The sequence below is a fragment of the Lynx canadensis genome, chromosome X (assembly GCF_007474595.2).
Source record: "Lynx canadensis isolate LIC74 chromosome X, mLynCan4.pri.v2, whole genome shotgun sequence".
Lineage (NCBI taxonomy): Eukaryota > Metazoa > Chordata > Mammalia > Carnivora > Felidae > Lynx > Lynx canadensis.
This window is the reverse complement of record NC_044321.2, coordinates 112,188,204-112,211,179: the sequence shown is the minus strand read 5'-3', so window position 1 is coordinate 112,211,179 and position 22,976 is coordinate 112,188,204. Positions and strand designations below refer to the sequence as shown.

Genomic DNA, 22,976 nt, shown 5'->3' with positions numbered 1-22,976 from the left:
TACAGGAGTCAGTCTTAGAGGGCTGGGTGTTGGATAAGTTGTCCTGTCTAGTCACCTTTAATCTAGAACAAACATTTCCATAGCCTTTCTTTGTCTCTTATGACACTGACATTTCAGAAGAACACAGTGCTTTTTAATATAAAATGTTCCTCATTTTCCGTTTGTCTGACATTCTCTCTCTCTTTTTTTTTAAAGTTTATTTATTTATTGAGAGAGGGGGGCTGTGTGTAGGAGCAGAGAGAGAGCTAGAGAATCCCAGGCAGGCTTCTCACTCACAGCACAGAAGCCCGACATGGGGCTCGATCCCACGAACTGTGAGATCGTGACCTGAGCTGAAGTCAGACGCTTAACCCACTGAGCCACCCAGGCACCCCTGTCTGACGTTTTCTTATGATTAGATTAACCATTGTATGACCAGCAGGAATACTCTATGAGCGATGTGTTCTGCCGAGGGTATTGTTCTTGGCCCTTCCAGATCTTTCTCTCCTCCCCAACCGAGGGAGTTAATGAAGTCCACCTGCCCCTCATCGTTGATGTGCATTTCGATTGCCCAGTCAGGCTTCCGTGGAGTTTCTCCACTATGACTTTCCCCCACTTGTAACTAGTAGGAAACGTGTGGGGAGAAAATTTAAGGTCATGCACATATCTTCCTGCTCATCAGAAGTTCTTCATGGTTTGTGATTCTTTACTGTTCTTAACTATTTCGGTGTTTCTGACTGGCTACTGTGCCCTTGTGACACATCCAGACTTTTTTCGGGTTATCGCTTCTTTACTTTCTGGCATAAAGAGATGTTCCAAGCCCATCTTGTACCTTCTCTGCTTTAGCCGTGGAACCAGCCATTTTCCTGAGGAGCCTTGGTTTCTTTTTCTGGGATATGATAGGGAAGACCAAGATCTGGGTTCCAAGTATGCTGCTAATTAGTACTGGGGGAACCTTCTTTCCTGGGACCACTCGCCATAGCGCCGGGGAGTATATGTGCAAGTATGTATACATACACGGACTTCCATACGTGCCCACATATACATGCCAACACATGTACATAGAGATATTTACAGATCATGAGTATACACTGATATCTAGTAGGTTGGGCGTTAATAGATTATATCGATTCCTGGGAATAAAATGACAGAAGTGTTTGCCACATGTGCGATTTTTCCATGTCGCTGTTCTTATTTAATAGCACTGCCTACAAAAATGATCAAAGGAAAAAATGCTCAATAATTTGTATGCTTAAAGCCTTGGTTTTTTCCTATTTGCAGCTCGTGAGTGAAGTCGAACTTCTGTTAAACCAACAAGCAGAGCTGGCAGACGTCACCGGGAACCTAGGTCAAGTAAAACAAAAAATTAAAAAGTTGGAAAACTTAGATGAAAATTCTCAGGTAAGAGGACATCTCAGACGGTCACTATTGTAATAGTTCATTGTGATGCTTTTCAGGAGCATGAACCCTCCCGGTTCACTTTTCCTGGTAACAGTCTACGTAATGGGTTTAATAACACTGGTCTGTATTCTTTTCCAATCGACGTGGGCCAGAGGTGACCCTGCCGATGCGTCATGTAGTTGCAACGGGCAGTCTCTGAGGTCACTGTGTGAGCGGTTTCAGGCCCACCGATAGGAACAGAAGCTTAAAGCATTCTGAAGAAGCCAGCAAAATGTCTCTCAGGAATGCTACTTGGAAACAATAGAAATGTACAAGAGCATAATTTCTTAAATATCCATCATGTGGTATCTGCAGTTGAACCAGATATGGATTCAGACAGATAAATCTGCTTCGTTTTACTAGCTGCATGACCCTGGGCAAAGTGATTAAATGTTCTAAGCCTCAACGTCTTCATCTATAAATTGGGGCTAAAGTGGCCTACTTTGCGGAATGATTAGGGGAGGACTGTTTTCGATGTTGTAGATAAAACACTTAGCACAATACCCGGGAAGTGTGGTTGTATAATAAGTACTCAAAACGATGATCACTTTGCTGGTCTTAAAGCTTGGACTCATGGCTTTAACAGTTAACAAATTAGCTTTGCTCTTCTGTCTTGTATGAGAGAGCAAGGCCACTGGTTTTTGTTTTTTTTTTTTTTTTTTTAGTTTTTTTTTTTTTAATGTATATTTTTGAGAGAGAGAGAGAGAGAACACAAGTCGGGGAGGGGGAGAGAGAGAGAGGGAGACACAGAATCCGAAGCAGGCTCCAGGCTCTGAGCTGCCAGCGCAGAGCCCCACGCGGGGCTCGAACCCATGAACTGTGAGAAGCATGACCTGAGCCCAAACCGAGAGCCGGACAGTTAACCAACTGAGCCGCCTGGGCGCCCCCGCCCCCATCTTAACCATTTTTAAGTACACGGTTCGGTAGCGTTAACTATAGTCACATTGTGGCGCAACAGATTGCCAGAACTTTTTTTATCTTGCAAAACTGAAGCCGTACCCATTCAAAAAATAACTCCCTGTTATAATCCTGTGTTTCTCCCCGGCTAGGTAGGCCAGTCACTTCATCGTTCCGGGCTTCAGTTCTCCTTATTTTACCTCGCCAAATATTTCCTGACCTCCTGCTCTTTCAGTTGCTAGCTCTGGAGCAAGTGGGGGACCAGGGTGCGGGGGGCGGGATGCCAGTCGTTGGTAGAGTGGAGGCAAGGCCGCCAAGATCCCTTTGGACTTGAGAGCCCCGTGGTGTTCACTTCAGGATGTCCAGGAGGCGGGCAGGTGCTGACTCTAACGAGATTTCCAGAGCTGAGATGGCACGAAATCCGTCCGCTTTCGTTTGGCTGGTGTGCCCCTCATCTGATATATGCAGTTCTGTTCTAAATCTGTACCTACCGGGAGAAGCAAATCTCGTCCACACTCTGAGCAGGCTGGTTCATTTTCTGTTTCTGTTACCAGAAACACGTGGGCTTCTGATGACGTCACTGCCGTAGCTAATTACTTGTAACCCCGAGCTTTCTGACAGCCTGCAGAAGTATGACATCCAATCATATTTTTGGCACTCCGTCCGCCCTGCTTAAGCCAATTTGCCTCTCAGTTGCTTTCTTTTTGCCCCCTCCTCTGTTTGAACAGCGATCATGTGCTTATTTTACTTCTTTCTTAAAATTAGGATCTGTTAGCGAAGGCCCGCTTTGTGATATTACACGGACACAGACTTGCTTCAAATCACCATTATGCACTTGATTTGATCTGCCAGAGGTGCAATGAACTCCGTTACCTTTCCGATATTTTGGTTAATGAGATTAAAGCCAAACGGATACAGCTCAGCAGGATCTTCAAAATGCATAAACTCCTGCAGCAGGTAGTGTCGTGAGACCTGATACATTTCTTAATAAGAAGACCGTTTGTTTTTGCTTTTGCGTTCTAGGGTGAGGGTCTGGTATAGCCTCGGAGTTGAATGTGCAAGGGGTGGAAGGATTGAATTTGATGATGTTTGCTTAATCCATGTACCTTTGCAGTATTCCTGGCAGGTCTAGTATCGTAAGCATTGCGGGTTCTGGTGTGAACATTGAGATCACGGTCGCGATGGCTTCCTTTCTATTTTGGGTACATCTCTGCATCCTCTCCTCTGGTGATAATTTGCAGTCGGAACACTTTTCACAGCCCTAGCGGCATTTTGCTAACGCCAGAAACTCCTTCCACATTTCATAGTTACCGCAATAAGAAATTAAACAGGGACTGGAAAATACTCCTCCCTGGCTTGTGGGTCCGACCCCTTTCAGAAAGAGGCAGCGAAAGGAAGATCTGGCCTCGGAAGCGGAATGTAAACGAGGGATATCATTTACAGACATCGCATCTGAGCATGGACAGTTTAACCTGTCCCCCCTCCTTCTTTGGCAAGGAAACTTTCATCCTTGTCCTTGGCAGGTCACTACACATTTATAGGACACTATGTATTTTGCGAGGTGTTTCATATTTCACTTACTGATTTGGGGAAAATAGCACGCAGCTGACGTGTTAGCGCTGAGAGAATGGTCAGACTCTCGCTGCAGAATGAATTCCTTGTTGTGAAAGAAAATACCGTGCTTCTCAGCCTTGGCTATGCGTGCATCAGAAATACCTGTGGAGCTCTGCAGAGCTATGAACACCTGGCTTAGGGCCCAGAGCTACTGAATCAGAATTTCTGGGGGCTGCACCCAGATATCTTTATTTTTTAACAGCTCTGGAAGCAACTCTGATTCACAGAGGCTGCTAAACACTCCTAAAAGGCGAACATATTTCTGTTTATTCATTCATGGTTTTGTGTGTGTGCGTGCGTGTGTGATTTGCTCACCAGGCTCGTCAGTGCTGTGATGAAGGAGAATGCCTTCTAGCTAACCAAGAAGTAGAGAAGTTTCAGTCTAAAGAAGATGCTCAGAAAGCCCTCCAAGACATTGAAAATTTTCTTGAAATGGCTCTGCCCTTTATCAATTACGATCCTGATACCCTACAGTATGAATTTGATGTAATTTTATCACCCGAGCTTAAGGTAGGAGGCTGTTGTGATTTTTTTTTTCCCCCAAATAAACGCATTTTTTAAAAACTATGATTCCAGTCAAGTTCACAGCTAACTTTATTCAAATTGTAGTTACACGGCTCTCTGAAGGAGGAGGGGTGATATTAGTCCGACGGGTAAGCATCAAAGAATCCAAAGGCTTGGGGAGCCTGGCTGGCTCGGTCAGAAGAGCATGTGACTCTTGATCTTGGGGTCACGAGTTTGAGCCCCATGTTGGGCGCAGAGATTACTTTAAATAAATAAACAAACAAACTTAAAAAAAAAAGGAAAGAATCCAAAGGCTTATGCTTGGCTGTGTAATGAGGAGTGAGGAGTGAGGAGCTCTCACGTGCCATTGTTTTGTGCATCCTTGGAGACGGGGCCAATGCTGTCCTAGGAGAACACTGGGTCCGTGTCGAGAGCATTCTACGGCAAACGTCTTGTCTTTCTGCTGCCGTGACCACCACCGGGTGCTCTGTGGACACAGATCTGGCTCTCCTACTCAGCTTCTTGGGGAGGGGGTGCCAACAGATGTTGGTATTAATGAGGCAGAGACCTGTGGATTAGCTCGGTGCCCCCCTGTTGGAGATGCCGTGAGGCCCTCTCACCACACTGTAGCTCAGAGCTTTTGTGATGCTATTTGTGGCCAGACTGTATAGTCGACCCCCCCTTTTTTTTTATCTTTTTTTAATTAAAAGAAAATTTTTTTAACTTCTTAAAGCTTAACTATTTACTTTTGAGAGATAGCAAGTGAGCACGAGCAGGAGAGGGGCAGAGAAAGAGGGAGAGAAATCCCAAGCAGGCTCCGTGCCATCAGCGCAGAGCCCAGCGTAGGACTCGATCTCACGAGCTGTGAGATCACGACCTGAGCTGAGATCAAGAGTCGGACGCCTAACTGAGCCACCCCGGTGCCCCTGCGTAGTTGACTCTTAATTGGAACAGTATCTAAAACCGTGCTTAGCTGCACATCTTAGGGGATGCCCCAGAAAATCAGAAACGTGCCTATAGCAATAACCAAGTGATTTCTCTGGAAGCCACCAAGTGAAGCTAACTGCCTCAGATCATCGAGGAGAGTCAAGGAGGAGCTTTTTACAACACAGAGAGCTATAGGACGTCCCGCGGGCCACAACATAGCAAACTTCTAAGACAGTGCTTACCTTGGTGGCTTTGTTGTGCTTAAACATGCCTTCTTTTCCAGCCGTTGCTTTGTTCCAGCCATGAAGGGTAAAGCACTTTATACAGTGACCGATTTCATGACTGCTTGATAAATTTCTTTGTTTTATTATACTCTTTTTTTTTATTTTTTTATTTATTTATTTTTTTCTTCAGCGTTTTATTTTTATTTTTTTTGGGACAGAGAGAGACAGAGCATGAATGGGGGAGGGGCAGAGAGAGGGAGACACAGAATCGGAAACAGGCTCCAGGCTCTGAGCCATCAGCCCAGAGCCCGACGCGGGGCTCAAACTCACGGACCGCGAGATCGTGACCTGGCTGAAGTTGGACGCTTAACCGACTGCGCCACCCAGGCGCCCCTATACTCTTTTTTTTTAAATAATTTTTTAAAGTTTGTTTACTTATTTTGAGAGAGAGAGCGGGGGAGGGGCAGAGAGAGAAACAGAGAGAATCCCAAGCAGGCTCCGTGCTGCCAGCTCGAACTCACGAACCATGAGATCATGACCTGAGCTGAGATCAAGAGTCGGGTGTTTAACCGACTGAGCCACCCAGGAGCCCCAGTAAATTGCTTTTTCAAGTTGTTTTGGTTGAGAGCTTCGGGTTTTATAACCATGTGAAGACATTGCATTCATCTGTTTTCTGTTACTTTCCTCATTTTTTCTAGTTACATTTTAAACTCTAAATTAATTTTTTGACTGAGTCTGAGAAATGTAATAAGATTTGTAATGAGCCCAGTTCAGAAAACACTTCATAGAATTCTTACGCGACCTGTAGGTGCAAATGCAGACAGTGCAACTCAAGCTTGAAAACATTCGGAGTATATTTGAGAACCAACAAGCTGGGTTCAGGAACCTGACGGACAAGCATGTGAAGCCAATCCAGTTTGTGGTACCTGCTTCTGACAATTTGATCAGATCCGGAGTACCCTTTTTGTCACCGAAACATGGTAAAGTATCTTGCATTCACTTCTTTAAATCTCTTCCTTTCCTGCTGTCGTTTGTTACTCTTGATGTAAACACTGAGTTCGTTCTTCAATCCTGATAGATGGAGATTTTATGTAAGCATCTTTGGTCACGTTTAAACTCTGTTGCACAGGGCAGGAGTCACGGCTGAGAGGATCATACGACAGTAAAGCATAGGAATACAGCGTAGTAGGGACTGATGAAAATGTGGACTGAATAGTCCAACCTTGCAATGAGCATGAACATTTTACCAGCATCAAACTCACCCCTTTCTTTTTTTTCAACGTTTATTTATTTTTGGGACAGAGAGAGACAGAGCATGAACGGGGGAGGGGCAGAGAGAGGGGGAGACACAGAATCGGAAACAGGCTCCAGGCTCCGAGCCATCAGCCCAGAGCCTGACGCGGGGCTCGAACTCACGGACCGCGAGATCGTGACCTGGCTGAAGTCGGACGCTTAACCGACTGCGCCACCCAGGCGCCCCAAACTCACCCCTTTCTTGAGCAGGTGGAGGAAAGGATATGGATCTGGTCTACACACGCAAGCGTGTGCACGCGCTCACACATATTTACTACTTAAATGGATAAACTATTACTTGGTTCTTATTCGCTTCTAGTAAGTGAATGGCTCAGATAACAGAATGGATTGCCTTTTTTAAGTAAGTGCAGATAAATAGAATGATTCTGCTAGAAACGAACTGTTAGAGTCCGTTCTCTTGTTTTAATATTTGTAGACGAGTTTTAACCATGTAATATCCATTTCCTTTCTGCATTCTGTGGGATAAAATAATTATCGTGACGGTGGTGTTGAACTAATCTGGAAGTGAGATGATTCGATTGCCCAAAGCTGCCCTTGCGCGACCTCTGGGGAGAATAATTTGGCCTTTGGGGCCCTAAGTTAGTTGAATGGGTGAACATGGGACTAAATTCGGTCTGTCTAATCTGAGAGGATCACAGATTTCATTAATATATGTACGAAATGCTTTGAAATGCAGAGAAAGCTTGAAGGAGTATAAAAACCCAGGGCAGTCCCAGCATGGATCATCTGAGAAAGAGGTGATGTAGGCATGTAACTAAGCTAAGATGATGAAAGCTATGTAGCTAATGGTTATTAAATATAAAAATATACTCACAAATGAATAATGTTGACTAAGAAGATACTGGGCAAAAAAACAGAACAAAACAAAAAAACCAAAAAAAAAAAAAAAACCCCAAAACCAATAAGGGCATAAGCATCTACCGCTAGGAGAATAAAAATAGAATACGTTGATATTCCTTCGCAGAAGACAGACCTCAGTTAGACTTTGGGCTCTGTTTCCTGGCTGTGTGACCTCGGGCCGTTCACTGAACCTTCTTCAGCCTCAGTTTCCTTGTACGTAAAACGGGAACAATAACGCCTGCTGCCTTCAAAGGGTTGCAACGAGACAATCTCTTCCATTCGGTTTTATTTATTTTTTCTTTCTGATATTCTCATTTAATGCCATTACACTTTTTTTTTTTTTTTTTTTTTTTTTTTTGTCCTGCAGTGGGAGTTGGATACTCTTTCTTTCAAGCATGTAAACTTTTTTCAAAAGGTACCCATCTTTATTACTTTGGTCCATTTTCTGAGTTTGTGCACACGTGAAAAACCAGTTTGACGTCTAAAGCCAGCAGCAATTTATTCTTGAATGTTGCCTGCAATTAACTTTCTCCCGTTTTTCATAACACGCATCCGTTATTCTCTTAGCATTCAACTTACCTGGGAAAACGACTGTATGAAAAGTAGATGATGCCTCTAAACTCCCATTTCATCGAGTGACCGCTCGTAAAAAGAAACCAGGGAAACCAATCGGCGATGTTAAATCAAGGTTTCTTTCATTTTAGCGACTCGGGTGTCATCCGCAGTACAGCTGTCTGTTGGGAGCAGCTTAGATTGGCTTCAACTTAAGACTGCCTCATGTATTTATGAGGAAGAAGGCAGCTTACCGAATAAATGATATGGATGGATAAGTGATTTTACCCATTATTTATCATGGTTTCGAAATGAAATCAAAGCATTATTTACGTTGCAAGCATTGCTACGCCAAACATACAAGATTTGGTCCAATCGAGTTGTGTTCGTTTTTCATACAGTGCGTCAAACTGGTTTTTTGGGGGGGTTTGATTTTGTTTATTTTTATTAATTTGCGTCGGACAGGATCCCATACCTAGCGCAGTGCTGGCACCTAGCAGGATGCGATAAGTGTTTGTTGAATTAACGATTTACTACAAAGGGTACAAGTTAGCGAAGAACATTGTGAGGGGTGACATGTGGTTTGAGCTGCAAAACCTGTAGCTCTAGTCTACATGCTTCGGACGTGGCATTTACAATTCGCCTCCTTGAATTTCCTATAGGCAAGTCAGATTCCACATGCAAACCTTCTTTCCAACCCCACTGTTAGCCCTCACTGCCGCGTCCTTAATCCCAGCTAACGTCTGTTGCCTTGACAACCGCAGCTGTCTCCCTGCCTCCCCAGATGCCCCTACCTGTCTTGCCTGTTGGATTTTACAATACTCTTCTCTCTCTGGGATGCTAGTCCCTTCCCTCTCCCTTTCCCCTTTGCTAGCTCCTCTTCTTCCAGCCGATTTCCTGTCTCTAGTCCATTCTCTTCAGGTAAGCTTTTCTTTCCTGCCTCTCTTACCCCCCCACCCCCCCGCCCCACGCCTATTCGCTTAGGTGTTCATGCTGTGGGCTAACAACCCCCCACTTTGGGTCTTCACAGCTTTTGTGTAATTGCCTCTTTTCGGCCTGTCTTGTCAGCCTGCAAACTCTGTAAGGACAGGGACCGTGCTCAGTTCACGTTTGCATCCCCAGCACCAAACACAGAACCTAGCACGTACCCTAGGTGCTCCATAATTTTAGGGATACAGTAAAACCTCGGATCGCGAGTGACTTAGTCCGCAAGTGTTCTGCCGGACGAGCAAACGTTTCCCGTAAATTTTACCTTCGTGCACGAGCGATGTCCTCCATTACGAGGAGTACGTGACGCCGACCGCGGCGTGACAGCTGAGCCAGTGGTTCTTAACATTCGCTCTGACAGATGAATGCTTTGGGTGACAAGCATGTTTCTGGAACGAATCATGCTCGCGAGCCAAGGTATTACCGAACGTTTACGTTGTTGCGAGAATGAACTTGTCTACCTTGCTTTTCAGAAAAAAGGATGCATTCCTCATGAGTTTTCTGTATATTCCTTTTTCATCTCTTAGTGCAGTTGCAAGGAATCAATTAGTAAAGCTAATTAGAGAGGCTCCCTAAGTTACCTTTATAAATAAGTTCGGATCTCTGTGGATCAGGTGTCTTTTAAATGGTAGACATCAGTGTTCATGGAGAAATTGATTTTATGTGGTAAGTGCCACTACGTCTAACTTATATATTGATATAGCTGATGCTATAAATGTAAAGCTTGTATATAAAAAATACATATTTAAAAAAATTTTTTTTATTTGAGTGTAGTTGACACACAATGCTACTTTAGTTTCAGGCATACAGCACAGTCATTCTACATCTGTATATATTTTAAGTAGGCTCCCTGCTCAACATGGGGCTTGAACACACAACCATGAGATCACAAGTCACATGCTCTACTAGCTGAGCCAGCCAGGCGCCCCTAAAATATATTTTTAAATAATGAAAGCGAAGTATAAAATTTGGAGAACAAAACAGCACGGCCTTTCCCCGAGGTTGCCTTGCAGTGGTTTCTGCCGAGGAGGAAAGGACAAAAAGTATATTCCATAGAGAGAAGAGATCCGTGAAGCCTGTGTGGGTGGCAGCCTTTTTAGCTGCAAATAACAACCTAGTCTTGCACTTGGACCATGCCCTGGGCTTTGTAGGGACGTTTGGACTCCTTGCTTAATAATATAGGGGCTTACCCATCATAAACAGAACAGAAAGAAAAGGAGGAGGGAGCCTGGCTGGCTCAGTTGGAAGAGCATACGACCCTTGATCTCTGCTCGTAAGTTTGAGCCCCACGGTGGGTGTAGAGATTACTAAAAACGAAGAAATGAACTTAAAAAAAATACAGATGACTTTCCTTTCAACGTGTTTAAAAAGAGGACAGAGGAGAGATTAAACAGGAAGAGCAGAAAGATTAAAGCTCGGATTTTGACAAAGTTGTGTTGTTTTAGCATCTTACCGTGCTTCAGAATTGTTGTTTTATGTAGCTGTTAGAAACGTATGTTCTGACGGTGAACTATGCACATTTGAATACCACCTCTGCTTCCTGGACAAGACACTAACCATACTTATCTACAAAGTGGGGATAGAAATCGTCCCTTTCGGGTAGGGTCGACTGGGGGATTAAAGAACAAAATGGCCATGTAGGGCTTAGAACAGTACCTGGCATGCAGTAAGTGCCAAATAAATGTTACTAACTCTTCGTGGTCACTTGGCAATCAGGGGCGTACTTGATGAGTCAGAGAATGGGTGAACACACAGCAAGATGATGCTGAAGAAGAAGTCGAAATCCTACAGATAAATCTGACCAGTCAACTGTTTCGTGTAGCGTGATTTAAAAGCGCTCGTATAAATAAGTTGGAATAGTCCCATGTCTCTAATTGCTGAATAAACATTCGTGTATTTTAATTAAAAGTGTTGATTTTCATTCTGGTCTGAAATTCTTCTTTCATATTTTTCTACCAGGGAAGAAGAGTTGGAGACAAAATCAGAGCAACTTAAAAGTAAATATCATTAATTAATTCAACATTGGCTTTATTGCTGTAGTTGCAGAATCGGTGTGGAGGCTCAAACCATATTTTTAATCCACTAAACCAATATTGTGTGCTCAAAAGCCTCTTTAATCTAAAAGAAAAAGCTGCTACTGATGCATTGTGTCTAATTGCGGTACTGACATATCCCCAGATGTATGAGCGGTTTCTTAAGTCTTGGCTCAAGTTCAGAACTAGTTTCTGTAAAGCATCTATAAGTCCCAGCTTTTCTTTCCCCCACACCACTTCAATAAACTTAAATAAGTATTGCACCTTTCTACAAAAGATTTCTTTCATAATTGATTACATTCCCATAAGTATGGAACACGGACAGAGGACAGGTTCTAATGGTCCATACTCGAGGCTCAAAAAACACACATCTGTTCATTTCTTGATAGAGACGAGATTCCTTCTCAGTTACCCATGATATTCTGGTACCTGCAGAGAGTAGCCTCGTCATAACTGTAGGGCCCTACATTTTCCTTGTGTCTTCTTGATGGTCAGTAAGGACAAGAACATCTATCTCCGAGAGGCAGTATAGCAGTGATACGGATTATTGAGCAATTGTAGAGACTACCTGGGTTTTCATCCCAACTCCGACAATCACTGGCTGTATGACCTCGGGTAAATTCTCTCGCACTCCTGTTTCCTTATCTATAAAATGGGGATAATAGAACACCCTCATCATAGAGTTAGTGTAAAAATGAGATAATATTTGGGAAGTATTTCCAATGATGCGTGGCATACGGTAGTGTTCTAAGTGTCCAATACCATCATTAGGCTAGTGAATGGCCTATACTGATATACCATGCCTGGCTATCACGTTGTGTGGTCACGGCTTGTGTTTTCAAGAAAGAAACGGACTGAATGCCAAATTCCATCATCTTACGTGTCTTACGGTTCCACGTTCCTCTCGTGACACCTTAACATTCCTCTATGTGGATCTTTTTATTTGCATATCTCAGGGAATAAATAGGCTGTGGCTCTGTACATTTTCTTGGTGAGATTTCTAGCTGGTGAACCCAGTTCCAGAAGGCACACCTTCTTCCAATTCTAGCCATTTTGCACAATCCTTAGGCATTTAAAGGTATAAAGTTACGTTTCAAAACTTTCCAATCTTGGAACAGAAACCTGTTAGGAGTAAATGATGCTTACCTATCTGATGAGTGACGTACATGGTATTTTCAGTCTTAGTGTATGAAAATGGTAACAGTTAATGCATTCAGATAGAGTAAATCAAACCATAGTCTTGAAGAGGGAGCATAATGGTGACACATCACAGGCTTGACTCTTTCATCACTTATTAGGTATGTGACCTTGGCCCTGTTGCTATACCTCTGAGCCTCAGTTTTCCCATATGTAAAATGAGGATAAGTGTGCCGTAGCTTGGTAAATTGCTGGGGGCGGGGAATGGATACAATATATGCACAATAGATAGGAATATATAGGAAGTAGTCGATAGGTGTTTGTTCCTTTCCACATGGATTTGTCATATTTTGTGGAAATGCTTTTTAGCCGCTAGATCTTGTACTTCATTTTTGGGTTCTAGTGCTACATTTACGTGGAGTTCAGAGATTTTTGCAAGCTCAAAAGTCCCATACAGCCAGGATCCCTGGAAGATACTTCTGATGCTTCTGAAGAACAAATAGCCATCGCAGAGCTCCTGTAGTTGACTCACTGGGCCAGTCCAAGGACTGTAGAGTCTTTTTTTTTTAATTTGAAACTAATGTTACTTTTACTGATTTTTTTAATAAGCTTATTGTCAAATCGGTCTCCGTACAACACCCAGTGCTCATCCCCACAGGTGCCCTCCTCCATGCCCATCACCCACTTTCCCCTTCCTCCCAGCCGCCATCAACCCTCAGTTTATTCTCAGTTTCTGTGGTTTGCCTCCCTCCCTCTCTAATGTTTTTTTTTTTTTTCCTTCCCCTCGCCCATGGTCTCCTGTTAGGTTTCTCAGGATCCACATAAGAGTGAAAACATATGGTATCTGTCTTTCTCTGTATGACTTATTTCACTTAGTGTAACACTCTCCGGTCCCATCCACATTGCTACAAAAGCCAGATTTCATTCTTTCTCATTGCCACGTAGTATTCCATTGTGTATATAAACCACAATTTCTTTATCTGTTCATCACGTGATGGACATTTAGGCTCTTTCCCTAATTTGGCTATTGTTGAAAGTGCTGCTATAAACATTGGGGTACAAGTGCCCCTCTGCATCAGCGCTCCTGGATCCCTTGGGTAAATTCCTAGCAGTGCTATTTCTGGGTCATAGGGTAGTTCTATTTTTAATTTTTTGAGGAACCTCCACACTGTTTTCCAGAGTGGCTGCACCAGTTTGCATTCCCACCAACAGGGCAAGAGGGTTCCCGTTTCTCCACATCCTCGCCAGCATCTAGAGTCTCCTGATGTGTTCATTTTAGCCACTCTGACTGGCGTGAGGTGGTATCTCAGTGTGGTTTTGATTTGTATTTCCCTGATGAGGAGCGACGTAGAGCATCTTTTCATGTGCCTGTTGGCCATCCGGATGTCTTCTTTAGAGAAGTGTCTATTCATGTCTTCTGCCCATCTCTTCACTGGATTATTTGTTTTTTGGGTGTGGAGTTTGGTGAGCTCTTTATAGATTTTGGATACTAGCCCTTTATCGGATATGTCATTTGCAAATATCTTTTCCCATTCCGTCAGTTGCCTTTTAGTTTTGTGGATTGTTTCCTTTGCAGTGCAGAAGCTTTTTATCTTGATGAGGTCCCAATAGTTCATTTTTGCTTTTAATTCCCTTGCCTTTGGAGATGTGTCATGTAAGAAATTGCTGCGGCTGAGGTCAGAGAGGTTTTTTCCTGCTTTCTCCTCTAGGGTTTTGATGGTTTCCTGTCTCCCATTCAGGTCCTTCATCCATTTTGAGTTTATTTTTGTGAATGGTGTAAGAAAGTGGTCTCGTTTCATTCTTCTGCATGTTGCTGTCCAGTTCTCCCAGCACCATTTGTTAAAGAGACTGTCTTTTTTCCATCGGATATTCTTCAAGGACTGTAGAATCTTCTAAATAAGATCGTGGTTTAGGATCAGAGAAATCACCTGTAGCAAAAGCTGACATGTGGCAGAGAGCAGAGGCAGAAATAAACAAGTTACGGCCATTTTAAGAAAGAATAGTTACCCACGTGTTATTAGCCCCAGAGTGTTATCCTTGGATTTTATCACATCATTCATGTTCCTGATGATACCACTGGATCATTGGAAAGAGAGTCAATGATGTTGTGTATCCTTGATTAAAGGACTCCAGGATTCATGTAATATTTCCTAGAAAGGCTTCCATTAAAAATCATTAAGGTTAAAAAGCTGGGTTTTTTCTTCAGTAAATAAACTTGAGTTATCTGGAAATTCAACGTTTTATAAATTAACCTCACTTCCCCAAAGTGCCAAATAAAACATTATTTAATGTGTAAAATGAATTCTAATTAGCATGTTAAATCTGAAAAAAAAATCCTAGTGTTATTTTTCAAGTTATGTACACAGTTAGGACCTAGAGAAAACTTAGTTTGAACTAGATTTCCTTCAAGAGGAACTATACGTACATAGATGCTAATTTAAGTCTTATTTTCATCATTTCAGATCGAAGTGGTGCATGATTGTCGGGAGCAGAGAAATTCTGGTCAATCCTCCAGTCTGGACAACGACAATAGCTTGGATATTTTACAGAAGTATCGTTTCTTTATTGACATACACTTCTATATGCATCTACCAGTAGGAATCTCTGATTCAGTGGTCAAGGCGAATGTGCTCTGTTTGTGTGACTTGAAAATTAGCCAGAGTTTTCTAGATTCTTCATCTCCTCTATTGTAAAAGAGATGACAGGGAACGGGACAGTCGCTGTTTCAAAAACTACAAGGATTATTTAGATATACAGTGTTATTTTAGAGATGTTAAAAATAGCGTGCTCACTTTTATAACGTTACTATTTTAGACATAAGAATATTCACCTTTTGGGGGGGTTGCCTGGGCGGCTCAGTTGGTTGGAGCATCCGACTTTGGCTCAGATCACGATCTCGCGGTTTGTGAGTTCGAGCCCCGCATCGGGCTCTGTGCGGACAGCTTAGAGCCTGGAGCCTGCTTCTGATTCTGTGTCTCGCCCTCTCTGTGCCCCTCCCCACCTTGTGCTCTGTCTCTCTCTCTCTCTCTCTCTCTCTCTCTCTCTCTCTCTCTCTCAAAAATAAATAAACGTTAAAAAAATTAAAACAAAAGAAGAAGATTCACCTTTAAAATTTTATATCCTAGAGTTGTGTGGCGATACATATTCAGATAAATAATGTTAATGCTTATAAATGTAAAAATAAAAGAAAGGCAAAGGTAGAAGTTAAATGTGTTACCTGTATTGGAGAGTGAGGAAATGAATTTTATTATTTATTTTTTATTTTGTTAATGTTTGTTTATTTTTGAGAGAGAAAGTGAGAGAGACAAAGCATGAGCAGAGGAGGAGCAGTGAGAGACAGAGACACAGATTCTGAAGCAGGCTCCGGGCTCTGAGCTGTCTGTACAGAGCCCGATGCGGGGCTTGAACTCATGGACCAGGAGGTCATGACCTGAGCTGAAGTTGGACGCTCAACCAACTGAGCCGCCCAGGGGCCCCAGGAAATGGATTTTAAATATGGTATTGAGTTGCCTGGGTGGCTCAGTCAGTTGAGCGTCCGGCTCTTAATTTCTGCTCAGGTCATGATCCCAGGGTTTTGGGGTCAAGCCCTGTGTTGGACTCCTTGCTGAGCGTAGAGCCTGCTTAGGATTCTGTCTGTCTGTCTGTCTCTCTCTCTCTCTCTCCCTCTCCCTCTCTTAAAAAAAAAAGTGTCAATTAGAAATCACATTGGAAGAAGAATGTATTTTATTTTAAAGAGATCAAAATTACTAAGGTTTAAATATGATCTATATTTAGGAAAACCAGTAAAATAAATCCATTTCAGGTCTTGGAAAATTTCAGAACATTACTGGGAAAGGGGAAAATCGGGCATTAAATGTTAATGTCATTATGTTTTTGGAGAGGGAGAAAGAGAAACTGTGTTTTTCCCTACCCCCCACAACAAAATAAACCAAAGTTTTAGGAATAGATTTTTGAGTTTTTAATAAATTGATTCTTAAGCTTAGTGAGATAGAAATAAAGTGGGCTTTTTTTTTTCATTTTGAAAAATAAGTTCTGAGTCCCCTTTCCTTTGTTTTAAATATATTTTATTTTTATTTTTTAATTTTTTTAATGTTTATTTGGGCGGGGGAGAGAGAGAGAGAGAGAGAGAGAGAGGGATGGACGGACGGACAGAGAGAGAGGGAGACTATCCGAAGCAGGCTCCAGGCTCTGATCGGTCAGCACCGAGCCCGATGCGGGGCTCGAACTCCCGAACTATGAGATTATTACTTGAGCTGAAGTTGGAAGCTTAACCAACTGAGCCACCCAGGTGCCCGCCCCTGTTTTCAATATATTTTATTTTCTGTTTTCAATATATTTTAAAGCGTCTTGTGGGTGATATTTATTCTAGAGACTATACGATTCACTCCATATTTTGATGATAAAGCCAAAACCATTGGTAGTTCCTAGGTGTTAACAATTTTTACCTTAGACAATTTATGATGATAACGATTGAAAGATCATAATTCCAAGGCAACAAAATAACTGATAAATATTGTCTTTTCGCTTTAGCCACGTCCTAAATGAGCTGATACAGACAGAGAGGGTCTATGTTCATGAGCTGTTTACTGTTTTGTTGGTAAGTGACTCAAATTCTATTTTCCCACCTTCGCCCCAGTGCTCTCCCTGCTACATTCATTAGGAAGTACTGAGGACAGTCTTCTCTGTCTCTTTCCTTCCTTGTCACGTGCCAGCAGTAGGTGTTTCTCCCATTGTTTGAGGCTGCCCATGCGTTAAATGTGCGTATTCGGGTTCTCCCTCAGTAGTGAGAATTGTGCTGTGTAGAAACGGTGCTGGAAAGAGTTAAAGGTAAAAGAAAACCATTCATTTGATACACCTGTCATAATATTAATTTGCTCTAAAAACCCACACACTTACTGGCAGCTTAAGGAGAGGTTAATGACCTGTAATACAGTTTTTCCTGCTTGATTTCTAGTTTGTTTCCTATACCATCAGCTACCCTGAAGGCCAAGAGAGTCACTTTGTTCTACGCGCTGAGCGGGCAACGATGATTTCCTTGTCTGGCTTTCTGAAAACAACAATTTTTTGTAAATGGGTGACTTCGGGTACTGGAAGATTTGATTGTTGGAATTACAAACAGCTTTCACCCAGGAGTCTCGCTGTACACATTTCTGTTGTAGCTATACCCTTTGGTGGCCCAACCGAGTATTAACGTGAACGTGTTTTAAATGAACAAATGTATTTATTTTGGGTAGGGCTACAGAGCGGAGATGGATAATCCTGAGATGTTTGATCTTATGCCACCTCTCCTGAGAAATAAAAAGGATGTCCTCTTTGGAAATATGGCAGAAATCTATGAATTCCATAACGAGTATGTAATTGCCGAATTGAATGTTTCTTTTGCATCGTATTATTTAAAGGGCTGTTGACTAATTTACTGTATTTGATGTAAAATTATATCGTGGTTTTTTTTTTTTTTTCCTCTGACATTTTCACAGCATTTTCTTGAGCAGTCTGGAAAATTGCGTTGACGCTCCAGAGAGAGTGGGACCTTGTTTCCTCGAAAGGGTTTGTTAATCATTATTTAAAAATATATAAATATGGGCCACTAAAATAGCAGCTCGTTGTGTAGGATCGGATTTAGAGACAAAGTAGGTATTGTTTTTTATGTCTTTATGTTTTGGGAGGAGACCCATCACTCCATCAGGTATTTAATGGTAAACCCAGTTTTGTTACAGAGACTGACGGAATCAGACGCTTCAATGGCTCAGCTTGTGCCCACTGACCTCTGGGTGATCCCAGGAGTCAGGGACCAGCCTGGCTATGAAGATGTGAGAGTAGGAATCATCTTAGCTCAGCCATTCTTGGATTGGTTAATTTTTAGCCTAAGAGATGCCTTGGTATTCCCCTCTAATGCATGTAAAGTCTTAGAATCAAACGTAGTCTGGCTTTCAGACACCAGGGCATCTATCATGGGGACTTTGCGAAACAGAGGGCTGTCTGTTCTTTTTATTCTATGAGATCATTCAGGGAGGCTCATTTCTCCACATCCCAAGAGAATACTTAGCACAATGGACTTCCCAAGCTTTGTAATCATACTCTCCTCCATTAGAATTTTCCTTAGAATATTCTCTGCTTATCTACTTATCTACTTCCTCCTCTTCCTGAAAAATCAGTTCCATCTTGATTTGAGAGTCAATTTGATAATGGTGATCATTGAAAGCTTCCAAAGAGATGTCTTATCCCAGAAAGCGTTAATGGACTCAGAATATGATATGGTTAAGAAAAAACTGTTTGTCCTTACCTCTCTCAATATATTCGGACTTTAAACATATTTAAATGGTAGCCAGATTCTTCCCTGACTTCCCTAAGCAACACCAGTCTTTTTCCTTCGGGCTCATATAGTACTTAATGTCTGTGCTGCTCGTTGGAGATTTTATATTTGACCAAGAGTATATTCACAGAGAAGAACAGGGGGAAAATCATTGTATACAGTGTGAGTTGTGCTATATCGGGGATATACGAAAGATCCCGTAAGAGCCAAGAAGAGGGGCATCTGACATAGATTGGAGGTATAAAGGATGGCTTTCCAGAAGAGATGACTCATGAGGTGGGAGTTAGAGAGTGACTAGGAGGTAGCCCATTAGATGAGGGTCCAGGAAAGACGATTCCAGGGGGAGAGAATAGCATGGTCACACACCCAGCGGGGTCATGGTACAACGATGATATCCCAGTGACAAGCCAAGGGACTTGGAAGTTAGCCACAAGTTCATTCACTAGGGAACTGAGAGGCTGGTGGCATGGAGACGGCGTGTTCCTTGGTACCCTCTTGGCTTACAGCTGTGAACAAATTCATCTATTTGTATAGTTCAGTCGGAGAAGGCTTTTCCCTAGCTCTCCAACTTGGTAAGTGGAGGTGGTGAGATTACTGAGATACTTATGTGTTCCTCTGCTCAGTCTGGTGGGCCTGTTTTTCTTGGGTTCCAGAGAGGGATCCTGACTTACTGCCAGTGTGGCAGGCCCTTTAGGCCACATGTCGTGCTTGGCTCTACTCATTCTAGCTCAGCCTTTCTTGATAAGAACAGTACATGTTCACAGACTGATAATACGTTTGAATGTGCTTTTTATCACAGAAAGATGATTTTCAGATGTATGCAAAATACTGTCAGAATAAACCCAGATCAGAGGCAATTTGGAAGAAGTATTCAGAATGCGCCTTTTTCCAGGTATAGTAATTATTCAGGTATTGGATATACTCTTTCCGGAAGACACTGGGATAGTTCTTATTTATGAATCCATTCCTACTGTGAGTCGTATATAATACAGATAGCTCAAAGAACAGTTTGACCCTGCCACACAATGTGTACGTGCACACGCGTGCGCACATGCGCACAAATCTGTATGCTGCTTCCCAGAGGCAACCACTTTCGGTTCTTTCTTTCAGCTGCTTCCTTTGATATTTACTTCCATGTTGGCGAATAACATTTATATCGCTACTTTAGCCCTCTTTCACTGCCCCTGCCTCACCATCAGATACATACACATACTTCTTTTCCTCCAAAACATCCAATATGGTTATAAGTTTAGTTATACAGATACAGTGGTAAATTAGTAAGACTAGGTAATTCCTATGTTCAGACGAATCCTCCAGTATAAGATGGTTGCTTTTCCATCCCTTTTTTTCCCCTGCAATTGTCTTTTTTACTTCCTTAATTTTTTAGATACTTTTCCCTATTCTACCTACCCATAGACTCTCCGAGTTAAGAGAGTTATATAAATTTCTTCTTAGTACATTTAAACATATTCTTTTTTCTCTGAATTTCATTTTGAATTAATCTCTCCTGGACTTTTTTGATCTGCTCATCAAGGCTCACTAGACCTGTTGCACAGCTGTCAACCTGGGATCTTGTTGAATATAACTTTTGGGATTCTGTTCATGGTCTCTTGCGTAGGCTCTCCTGTTTCCTAGGTGCCATATTTTTTCCTTGTTTCACTCACTTGTTTTGTAGAACATATCCTCCAGCAGTTTTACTGAGAAAGTGTGCCTGGGAGGTAAAAGTTTTGAGAGCTTGTATGTCTACTGGGAGGTAAAAGTTGTGAGAACTTGCATGTCTACAAATGTCTCGAGTGTATCTACCCTAACACTTAATTGCTAGCTTGGCTGGGTATAGAAGTCTATACCCAGTAAGTAAGAAATAATTGTCCTCAGAATTTTAAAGGTATTTGCTATACTGTTTTCTGGCTTCCAGTGTTGCTGTTAAGAAATCTGATGCTATTTTTATTTATTTATTTTCTTGAGAGAGAGAGAGAGAGAGAGAGAATGCACACACACAAGTGAGCACAAGTGGGCTAGCAGCAGAGGGAGAGGGAGAGAGAGAATCTTAAGTGGGCTCCATGCCCCATGCAGAGCTCGCTCTCATGACTATGATATCATGACCTGAACTGAAATCAAGAGTCAGATGCTTAACCGACTGAGCTATCAGGTGCCCCACCATTTTGATTTTCCATCCTTTGTGTGTAACCTATTTTTGTCTTCTCTCTGAAAGCTTATGGGAACATTTGTATCTTTGGAGTTCTGAAATTTCACAAATAGTGCTATGACATTGGCACTATTTTCATCCATTATGTTAGTCTTGTGGCGATCCCTTTGAATTTGGAACCTCTTGTCCAAATTTACTTGGATTTTTTTCTTTGATTTTCTCTGCACAATTTTTCCATTCTGTCTTTCTGGAATTTTTGTTGTACAGATGTTGGACATTCTCGACCATTCCTCTAATTCTCTGATCTTTTTATTTTCTGGCTGTCTTGCTCTATTTTTTGGAATTTGTCTTTCAGTCCTTTTATTGAGAGTTTTGTGTCTGCCATTATATTTTTAATTTTGTAGAGCCTCTACCCTTTTTTGTTCCCTCAATGTTCCTTTCAATAGAACCCTGTTTTCATTTCATGAATTCAGTATCTTCACTTATCTTTATGAGGGTAATAAGAATAGATTTTCCTTTTAAAACTAGTTTTCTTCTCCTTGCATAATTTCTGCTGTCTTCAGATTGCTTTTGTTTTTTCTTTTTCTTCATTTTGTTCCTGTCACTCATATTCGATACTTCCCACAAATGTCTGGTGACACTTGTTTGGCCACTTACCTTGAGAGTAAGCACTAGAATGCAAAGCTCGCTGGAATTTTCCTGCACATATGTGGATTTATTGACCATGGTCCTCACTATTGAGTGATTTGTGTCAAGGTGTTTCCTTGAGGGGATCCCTACACCTGTATCTTTCTCAAGCTGGTTAGATTCCTAAGTCTACTACCTGGTGAATAAGGATCTGGTTGCCAGTATTCTGGTAGCCAACTTAGGTGAAAACACTGAGAGTATTTAATTTGGTACATAAATATTCAAGTAATCTCTTTGCTTTCAATATGGTACTCTGTCTTCAACTGGATCAGATATTCCCTAGTTCATAGGCCTTCCATTTTACTTTTTTCAGGTAAACATCCATTCTCCTGCTATGCGAAGGGACAGGCATCCACCTAGTTGTGCAAGGTGGCATGGTTCTCTGAGCCTTCTCTCCTTTTTTTTTTTTTTTAACTTTTCTGCTCATTTAATTTTGGGGGTAACCACTCATTGAGATGTAATTAAAATTCCATAAAATTTAGCCTTTTCAAATGTGTAATTAAGTAGTTTTACTATGTCCACAATGTTGGGCAACCATCGCTACAATCAGTTTAAGAACAATTTCACGACTCCAAAAACAAAAAAAAAAACCCCATACCTTTTTAGTAATTACCTCCCATTCCCCGCCCCCCACCCCCCCCATCCAACAGCCTTCTGTGATTGGTAAGCTACTTTCTGTCTTTCTAGATTTGCCTGTTCTAAACATTTCATATAAATGGAATCATAAAATATGTGATCTTTTGTGTTTTGCTGATTTCACTTGGCATGATGTTTTCAGGGTTCATCCATGTGGTGGCAGATATGAGTTCTTCTTTCCACTGTCTGGGTATTCCACATTCAGTGTACCCATTCATCAGTTGATGGTAATTTGGTTCTTTTCCACCTCTTATGTACAAGTTTTTCTGTGGACATATGTTTTCATTTCTCTTGGCCATGTACCTGGGTATGAAATTGCTGGGTCATTTGGTAACTCTCTCTAGCTTTTTGAAGAACTGTTGGATTGTTTTCCCAAGTTGCTGCACCATTTTACATCGCGGCCAGCAGTGTGTGATGTCCTGATCACTGCACACTCGCACCAATGTGTGTTAGTGTCTACTTTTTTTTTTAAATGTATAGATTTATTTATTTATTTATTTGGTTTTGTTTTTTTTTTTTTTAGAGCATGTGCGAGCAGCGGGAGGGGTAGAAGGTGAGAGAGAATCTTAAGGAGACTCCATGCTTGGCCTAGAGCCCAATGCCGGGCTTGATCCCATGAATCTGGGGTCATGACCTGAGCCCCAAATCAAGGCTTGGACACTTAGCTGACTGAGTCACTAAGGCACCCCAGTATCTTGATGTACTTTTTTTTTTTTAAGTTTATTGATTTTTGAGAGAGTACGAGC

General features: G+C 42.0%; 1 protein-coding gene across 2 annotated transcripts in view; it reads left to right on the top strand.

Annotated features, from left to right (window-relative positions):
* Positions 1-22,976, top strand: part of MCF2 (MCF.2 cell line derived transforming sequence) — a 71,766-nt gene that overhangs the window by 20,365 nt on the left and 28,425 nt on the right. The window contains exons 4-14 of one of the 2 annotated variants that reach the window (XM_032592235.1): positions 1,261-1,380; positions 3,082-3,273; positions 4,249-4,440; positions 6,394-6,565; positions 8,107-8,154; positions 11,238-11,275; positions 14,911-14,999; positions 16,979-17,045; positions 17,683-17,798; positions 17,926-17,995; positions 19,561-19,653. In XM_032592235.1, coding sequence (XP_032448126.1) covers positions 1,261-1,380; positions 3,082-3,273; positions 4,249-4,440; positions 6,394-6,565; positions 8,107-8,154; positions 11,238-11,275; positions 14,911-14,999; positions 16,979-17,045; positions 17,683-17,798; positions 17,926-17,995; positions 19,561-19,653 — 1,197 coding nt within the window. The remainder of the gene's footprint in view (positions 1-1,260; positions 1,381-3,081; positions 3,274-4,248; positions 4,441-6,393; positions 6,566-8,106; positions 8,155-11,237; positions 11,276-14,910; positions 15,000-16,978; positions 17,046-17,682; positions 17,799-17,925; positions 17,996-19,560; positions 19,654-22,976) is intronic. The other variant, XM_030306172.1, reaches the window with a different exon arrangement.